The sequence below is a fragment of the Cryptomeria japonica genome, chromosome 10, assembly GCF_030272615.1.
Source record: "Cryptomeria japonica chromosome 10, Sugi_1.0, whole genome shotgun sequence".
Taxonomy (NCBI): domain Eukaryota; kingdom Viridiplantae; phylum Streptophyta; class Pinopsida; order Cupressales; family Cupressaceae; genus Cryptomeria; species Cryptomeria japonica.
The window spans coordinates 316367455-316376457 of record NC_081414.1 but is presented as its reverse complement, the minus strand read 5'-3'; the positions used below and the strand labels follow the sequence as shown (position 1 = coordinate 316376457).

The 9003-nt window shown below is 32.9% G+C and overlaps 1 protein-coding gene across 1 annotated transcript; it reads right to left on the bottom strand.

Moving 5' to 3' along the window:
- Positions 1 to 1924: 1924 nt before the first annotated feature.
- On the bottom strand, positions 1925 to 2689 carry LOC131036691 (stellacyanin). Its single transcript, XM_057968650.2, has 2 exons — positions 2431 to 2689; positions 1925 to 2318 (listed from the first exon to the last, which is right to left on the bottom strand). Exons 1-2 carry the CDS (start codon positions 2603 to 2605, stop codon positions 1984 to 1986), a joined length of 510 nt encoding a protein of 169 aa, XP_057824633.1. The 5' UTR covers positions 2606 to 2689; the 3' UTR covers positions 1925 to 1983.
- Between the last annotated feature and the right edge of the window lie 6314 nt (positions 2690 to 9003).

Genomic DNA, 9003 nt, shown 5'->3' with positions numbered 1-9003 from the left:
CAGGTGTCTTAGGTGCTTGTTCACATTCCTTTTCTTTTGTATTTTATTCTTCTTTATCTTTCAAAATTTCCTTCTCTTCTGTAGTCATGGGGGTGTCTTCAATCTCAATCTCAAGTTCTGGTGCAACCTGATACCATTTTGATTTAGAATTAGCAATTGAGATATCAAGAAAGGATTAAGAGGTATTGGTAAAATTTCTTAAGGTAATTTGTATATAAGTTTTCATAATCATGACAAAAAGAACAAAAAAAAAGGAAGGGCTTCATAGTCTCTTTGCTAGATCCATTGCATGTTCCCCAATCTAATCTCTAAATCATTATGAAGATGTTGATTGAGATCAATTTCAAAATAAATAGGGATATAAGTAGTTACCTTCCTTTCCATCATGAGTTGAGAAGAACACATGGGTTTTCCAAGGACTAAAGTGATCCTTTGAAGAGTATTGTGTGTCCAATACTCTATAGGTAGTAAAAAGAGGTGAACCCAAATTGATATTTTTAAATTGAGCTCTTTCATAAGGTCAAAACCCACATGCAAAAGTTTGATGAATAAACTTGCTTATTGTAGAAACACATGCCTCCATTGAAGGCCATATTTTGATAATCAATTCTTGAAAAAATGAAGAAGTATATATGCATAACAAGGTTAGCGTTGATGTTTTCCTTAGGTTACCAGGTTTTACAAGAAAAAGACTTTAGGAACATCAATGATATTTTAATACCCATAAAATTGTAGATCAAAGTTTGTTTAGAGAGTTAATACACCTTGCTTGCAATCAAGTTAGGATTTATAACCAAAACAGGTTGATCCACACCATTTTCTAAGAAACCATTTGATCTTTGGTCATTTTCCCACTTTTTGATATGATTTAAGATCCACTTATTGCATGCAACAAAAAATGAACATCATTATTGTGTCTAAATGATGAGGGCTCATTAGCCCTAATTATATACTTGAAAGAAAAGGAGGGAGGCCATTTGGGCTACCATGTACAACCATTCATGTTAAAGAAATGCATATGCTTGACCAAAAAAAATAAAATAAAAGAAAAAAGAACCAATCATTTACGTATCATGATCTCACCTTCAAACTACAAAATAGAGGTAAAACCTTTGATTGCAAGAAACATTAATAGTAATGGAGGAAGATTAGGCCCACAATTATATGCATAAGAATGTCGAATGGGATAACCCCTTGGCTCTTTCCTTTTCTATTTAAATGAGTATTTTGGTTGCTGCTATTTTCTAATAATAATATTAAATTCAAATTTCTATTGAATTATTCTTCAAGTTATTTGTGTGAAGGATTTAATGAATTAAGTATAATTATTAATTATTGCAAGTTTTTTTTAATTGTGATGCATTAATTAAATTTTTTGTATATGTGTATACGCTATTTTTAAGCACTTAATTATAAAGTCTTGTTTTAAAATTTTCTAATTCAGTTACTATGTATACCCATTTTCAAGTGTTTTCTCTTCAATTAAAAAAATGTGTAAGTTTGAATTATCATAAATTAGGTTGTTCATAAGAGATAAACTTTCTTGTCTATATATATGAAAAAACTACTATAATTTTATCTCCAAATTTGACAACCAAAAGAAAATATAATTTTAATTAATTTGCATTAAATACGAAAAATATTTAAAAAACTTTTTTTTCATAATATGAAGAGATATAAATTATTTTCATATTTAATATTCTATGATTTTAATTTACTTTTCCATTACAAGAAAGTTCCTCTTCTAATTGAAAGAAAATGGGTATCTTATATATTTCCCATTATCAAAAAAACAAAAACAAATTAAAATGTTAAGTAGAATTATATAAAACCATACATCTAAGATGGTAAGGTTGCTAGCATTAACATAAAAGTCACAAGGTCAAAAATTAGACTTCATAAATCTATTATATTTGGTTCCAATAATCCAAAGTTTATAAATTATTTCAATTTTGAAAATGTCTATAGGATATCATTCCCCAATTAGAAGAAAATGAAAGAGCACACAAAAGATAAGACTGATACAAAGACATAAAAATCCTTGTTGTGTAAAGGAGATGTGGAGGAGGGGGTGGCAGGGACACCAGCAGGATCCATTGATGGAGATATCGACGTGCCAGTTACAGTGACCTTCAATTTCATTTTTGCTGCACGACAGTGACTTCCAATACCGCATATGAAATAGTGTTCTCCCACTGAGTTAAGAGAAACAATGGTATTGCCATTGTCATCTTCGGACAAGGGCAAATCTGGATTGCAAGTTTCATAGTTTGAACTATTCACCTTCACCACTGTGTGCATGGAGTTGTATTTGAAAACTGAAACACAAAAATGAAAATTACATACGTTCAATTACAATGGTTGGCTGATATAGTTCAACGTATAATAAACTAATAAGTGAAAGGTATGATATGTGTGGAAGAAAATTACCTAAGTTATCACCTTCACGAAATGTATGCTTGGAAGCCCAGGACTCATAATCCACATTGAAATCCCACCCAGTGCTATCTCCTACAATATGATCTTCACCATTACAAAGATTTACAAGGCACAGAAGGACCACTGCAACCTTCACAAACATGGCTCCTTCACTACCAGATCTCATGTTGAATCTCCTCCTCAAATCACCCACAATTCCGGGTGTTATAAATCCGATCTGAAGTTTTTCTGGACAAGACAATCAGTTGAAGAATGTTAGCAAGTGGGTACAAGAACATATGAACTAGGTCTAATTTAATTATCTGAATACTGTCCATGTCAAGTTATTTTAAAACTTTCTTGGCGTAGAAGCTATCTCTTGCAAGACAGATAATGAAGATAAATACGTTAAACATCATCTGGAGCATACACGTTTCATAAACTTAGGGTTTGGTGTTATCCTTGTCCTTGGAATATTATATTTAAACGTTTTCTTATTACTTTGTAGATAGATTATTCATTTCTGGACTTTAGCTTGTGTTTAAAGTGGAATTGAATATAATATTTAATGTTAATCTTGTGCTGAATGTCAAAATGGATTAGTAATTTATAATATTCATCGCCATCCATTTGGCTGCGAAGCAATATTAAACAGACAGAAATTCGAGCTTGCCAGGAATAATGCAGTACAATCCTAATAAAATAGTCTTTATTAGTCGAATATCCAAACCTGCAAAACTCTATCATACCTACCTCTAGGAATCTTTGTTGGTTGCTAAAAGCACATTTTTTTTGCTTTAAGCAATTTCTTAGCTTCGACCAAACGATTTCATTTGGGAATTCTCAACGCCCCTTGGGTATATAGATATATTACAAATATTGTACTTTTATATCAAATAAATAAATAAAAGTATTTTAGTTAATATAAGAGATAAATAGAATAGTCACATATTTAAATCTCAATATAAGAGTTTATAAATAAAATAGAAGTGGACACACATTATCATGTAGTTAATTCAATTCTAGTGGGAGGATGAGGTGGGTTTCATTTGGAGGGTTCCTTTATGCATTTGAGAAGTTTTGGCCTCAAGAAATAGGCTCCCAACTTGTGATGTTATCTTTAGATTTCTCCTCTTCTCGATCCACCAGAGTAAATAGAAGAGATTGCAAGGTCCAACCAAACAAATTTTCCACTATCATGTTAGCTAGAAATGTCATAATCATGCCGAGAAACAAAAGATTGGCCACATGGTGGCAACAACCAACCACGTTATCTATGTTGGGGGACTCGTGAGAGTCATGTCCTCTATGTTGAGGAGGTTCATGAGAGCCACATCTAGAATGAATGCTATGTGGCTATGATCATGACAACACCCTCATGGAAAAATATCCTTGATGGAATGAGTGCTTTAAAGTGTACCATTCATTCTTGTGAGAGATGGATTCTTGTGAGCATCACCAAGATGTAATGAGTGCTAAGTGTACCATTCATTATCATCAGAGATGGATTCTTGTGAGCCACTACTTATGAAACATGGGTCAATGAGTTTGACTAAGAACTACATAGTTGAATCCTAATAGTAATATCATAATTTGATTGGCTATGGAAATATCTCCTACCTATCAAGTTGATAAGCTAAAGGGGTTCTATAATGAATGGTTGATAAGGCACAACACTTGCTAAAGGTTTTACAAATGGGGTAGCAAGCTAAGTGAGGTTAACTTTGGGGGAAACTCCATGGTTAAGCACATTTGAGTTGCAATAGTATTGGGATGGGTCACCTCCCATGAAGGCCCAATGCTTGACATATGTGAGCATCACCTAGATGTAAAGGGTACTAAGTGTACTGTCAATTCTCATGAGATATGACTTCTTGTGAATCACCTCTCATGAAACATGGGTCAATGATTTTGACTCAAAAACTACATAGTTTAATCCTGATAGAAATTTACCATAATTTGACTGGTTGTGGAAAATATCTCCTACTTATCAATTTGATGAGTTAAAGGGCCTCTATAATGAATGGTTGATAAGGCACAACACTGGCTAAAGATTTTGCAAATAGGGTAGCAAGCCAAGTGGGCTTAATCTTGGGGGAATCTTCATGGTTAAGCATTGTTGAGTTGGAGTAGTATTGGGATGGGTTACCTCCCATGAAGGTGGGAAATGATTCACATTTGTGAGAATCAACTAGATGCAAAGAGTTCTATGTGTACAATTCATTTTCATGAGAGATGGCTTCTTGTGAACCACCTCTCATGATATATGGAGAGTTTGACTCAAAAACTATGCAATTGTTTCCTAATAGCAATATCATAATTTGACCATGGCTATGGAGAATATCTCCTACTTAGCAATTGATGAGATAAAGGGTATCTACAATGAATGGTGCATTAGGTATGATGCTTCTTGAATGTTTTTCAAATGGGGTAGAAAGCTCAGTGGGCTTAACCTTGAGGGAAGCTACATGGTTAAGCACACTTAAGTTGGACTAGCATTGGGATCAGTGGCCTCTTGCAACGACCAATGTTGTGCTTTTGCAAGAATCACTTAGATGAAAAGAGTGTTAAGTGTGCCATGTTCATTCTCATGAGAGATAGCTTCTTTTGAACAATTTCTCATGAAACATGGGTTAACTAGTTTGACTCAAAGATTACACAGTTGAATCTTGATAGAAATATCATAATTTTACTGGCTATGGAAAATATCTCCTCCATATCAATTGATGAGCTTAAGGGGCTCTATAGTGATTGGTTCATAAGGTAGAACACTTGTTGAAGGTTTTACAAATAGGGTAGAAATCTAAGTGATCATAACCTTCGGAGAATCTCCATGGTTAAGTGTGCTAGAGTTAGAGTAGTACAAGGATGGGTGACCTCTTAGGAGGGCCCAATGCTTCACCTTTTGAGCATCACCTAGATGAAATGAGTGCTAAGTGTACCATTCATTCTCATGAGAGATGATTTATTGTGAAAAAATACTCATAATTTGACTTGTTGTGGAAAATATCTCGTACTTATCAATTTATCAACTAAAAGGGCTTTGTAATGAATGGCTCATAAGTCACAACACTTGCTGAAGGTTTTGTAAATGAGGTAGAAAGATAAGTGGACTTAACCTTGGGGGAACTCCATGTTTAAGCACACTTGAGATGGAGTAGTAATATAATGAGTGACCACTCGAGAAGAGCCTGATGCTTCACCTCTGTGAGCATCACTTAGATGCAATGAGTGTCAAGTGTACCATTCATTCTCATGAGAGATAGGTTCTTGTGAACCATTACTCATAAAAAATGGTTTAGTGAGTTTGACTCAAAAAATACAGTTTTGAATCCTAATAAAAATATCATAATTTGAGTTTATATGGAAAATATCAAGCCTACTTATCAATTGATGAGCTAAAGGGGCTCTATAATGAAAGGTTTATGAAACACAAAACTTGTTGAAGGTTTTGAAAATGGGGTAGAAAGCTAAGTGGGCTTAACCTTGGGGTAAAATTCATGGTTAACCACACTTAAATTGGAGTATTACTAAGATAGGTGATTTCAAGAAGGCCTAATTCTTCACCCATGTGAGCATAACCTAGATGAAATTAGTGCTAAGTGTACCATTCATTCTCATGAGAGATGGGTTCTTGTGAACCACTTCCAGTGAAGCAAGAGTTTGACTCAAAAACTACATAGTTGAATCCTAATACCAATATCATAAGGCATCTCAATTTTGGTTGGCATTGAAGTTATTAGGATGGTGTATGATGATGAGCTATAAGTGCAATATAACGAAAGCTTAGGCTAAGATTGGTTTTGGTTCATATTGACCAACTAATGTTGTAGGGATGTAACATTTTGCAAAAGTTGGTTAATGACTAGATCAGTAGGTGAAGTGGTAGAATGTGATTGACTAGAGCTAAATATAGGGTGATTGGAATTTTGGTAATCAAAGGTGGAGGAAGTTGGCTAACAATGTGTTGTGAACCTAGTGGATAGTGAGAAGTAAATAGAAGGATACAGGAGGGTGGGACAAAATTATATTGATATATAGGATTTCCCAATGCAAACTTAGAACCAGCATGAGCACTATTACCAAATCATACAATAGTGGTTATAATAGTAGAAGTGAAGTTTGGAATAGGAAATTTAAACATGGGTATTAACACACGTGTTCCTATTTGGTTTTGAGGAGACATGTTGTGAGAACTTATGTGCAAACAAGCTAATGACATAACATTTGTATCCACTACGTGAGATAGGCTATGTATAATTTCCACATCTTGCAAATAATTGATTATTAACTTCTGTGAATTATTTACAAGAGGACTAACATCCTTAGTTGAGGTTTTTGAGCAAAAGAAATTTTGAAATCTAGCCATTTCCTTGTCTAGCTTTTGAATTTGATCCTCAGAAACATGAAGAATAGAGTGGTCCAACCTAAGAGATTCATGAGGTGATTATGACTCAGAGATCATTAACATAGTTGTAATATTATCTAAAGGAGATTGTGTTCCTTAATTTACTAAAAAAGTTTTTTTTACAAATTCAAGCTCAACACCAGAGCTATTCAAAGAATGGGATGACACTATTCAATAACTTCTTCTGATAGAAATTTCAGATTCAAAAAACTAAGACACGAAACTTATAATAAACTATAATTTTAGGACACATCTATGCCCCTAGAAGGGAATAAAATGGAAGAAAGTGATGATATGACAATAATGTAGATGAGATGTCAGAGGAAAGTGCTTTAATAAATATTTGTTTGTTTACTAAACTAAACACAATATTTAATAAATTTCAAATAAGATACTCAATGTAAGCATGCGATTAATTAATTGAATAATCGAATACAACAATATATGCAACAAAAATAAAAATGATTCAAACTATAAACTATATTGGGTGCATTAAAATGATTTGTATGAAAAAGTGATCCTTAAACTAGCATGTGTAATAACATATAATCTATCCTTTTACACATGTAATATCATTATAAGTGGTGTGAATGGGCTTGTCTTGTTTCCATAAGGAAGAGTCAAGATATCATGGACTTTACACACGTATTTTTTAGTTGGTGGTTGAGGATGGTCTGGATATGTGCAATAAACTAGGCTAAAGAAGGCTAAATCAAATAAGTTTAATAGAATGAATAAAATATAGAATATTAGTGTACAAAAAAATTAGATTTATAAATGAGGTGTAGAGAGGAACGTATATATGAAATTTAAGGTTGATTGGGTAGGACTCCAATGTTCAGCACTAGTATCAAAACATTGTACAAATAGTAGTTGATGTCATGGATGGCCTAAGTAGAAATTTGGGTAGTTTTCCTAAAAATCTATTGTCAAATTATTAGGACACTAGCATTGGAAATCATAGTCCAAGGGTTTTGAGTTGTTTAAAGCCTAGAACTATTCATCATAGTCTACTTTTTCTATCGATGCCATTGTTACAGTTTAAATCCTTCAAATCTATATCTACATCCACATGAAAGAGGAGAAAAAGTTGTGTTGCATAGGAGATTGCCTTAGTAAAATCTCATGTTGGTGTTCTCCCTCCAAAATAGTAATGATGATGATGATAAAAATCACATTCTCTTAAGGGAGTTGAGGAAAAATAAATAACATTAATCATAAATGATTTCCTTAGGTATAAAACCCTTTCTTAGATCTCAAATAAGGTGATGATAATTTACTTTTTTGATGTTAGCACATGTTCATTACAACAAACAATAAAAAATTTAAATAATACTTGTGGATCACTATATGATTGTTGATAGCTTAAAACTTCTTAGCTTGATAGATCTTGACTTCTTGAGACAACTCTTATTAGAGCAATCATCAAGACTTAAAGAGTTAGAGAGAGTTCCAAATAAAGAAGGGAGTCATATTTATACGTGTCTTGTACCATTTCACAAGAAACCATTAAGGAAAAGTCAACAACAAGTTCATAACTATTAAAGGCTTGAAATTGGCTTTTGATGTTCATTTAAATTTGGAGCTAGATTGGTGAGACACTAGTGTCAGATATTAGTTCCAAGTGCCCTATTTGGTTTTTCATAGGGCTAGGGACAAGAAGATATGACCAATATCTCCAATATAGATGAGTGAAATGCACATTCACACAAAAATAGGTACAACCACCATAATAGGTGTTAAACCTACATGAAATTATAAGAAAAAACAATTTATGGTGCTTCACACACACACACACACTTACAACATATTGGTAGTCTAGTACTTCTTTTCTATGATGTTTGACATCATCAAGAGAGTTTTGTTCTTGCATGAGAGTGTTTACATCAATCTATAACATAAAAAAGAAAAAATTATTAATTATTTTGTAATACATATGAATATAAATTGTCACCAAATAATCATTATTAAACATATATGCTCACACTCAGACCCAAGTTAAGAAAACTGATGGTGAAATTGTAGAACAAGCACCAATAGAAACTTTTTCTCATATAGCAAGAGAAGTGACAATTCTGTTCATCAACAAAACAATCAATAATAGGTTGAACTACAAAATACAAATACTCATAAGTGACAAATTTAAAATTTGAAAAAAAAATTAATTGTGCTATATT

Coding starts and splice junctions, on each gene's coding strand:
- LOC131036691 (XM_057968650.2), bottom strand. CDS start 2,605: ATGAGATCTGGTAGTGAAGGAGCCATGTTTGTGAAGGTTGCAGTGGTC. Junction 2,319..2,430: donor TCGTGAAGGTGATAACTTAG/GTAATTTTCTTC, acceptor TTTGTGTTTCAG/TTTTCAAATACAACTCCATG.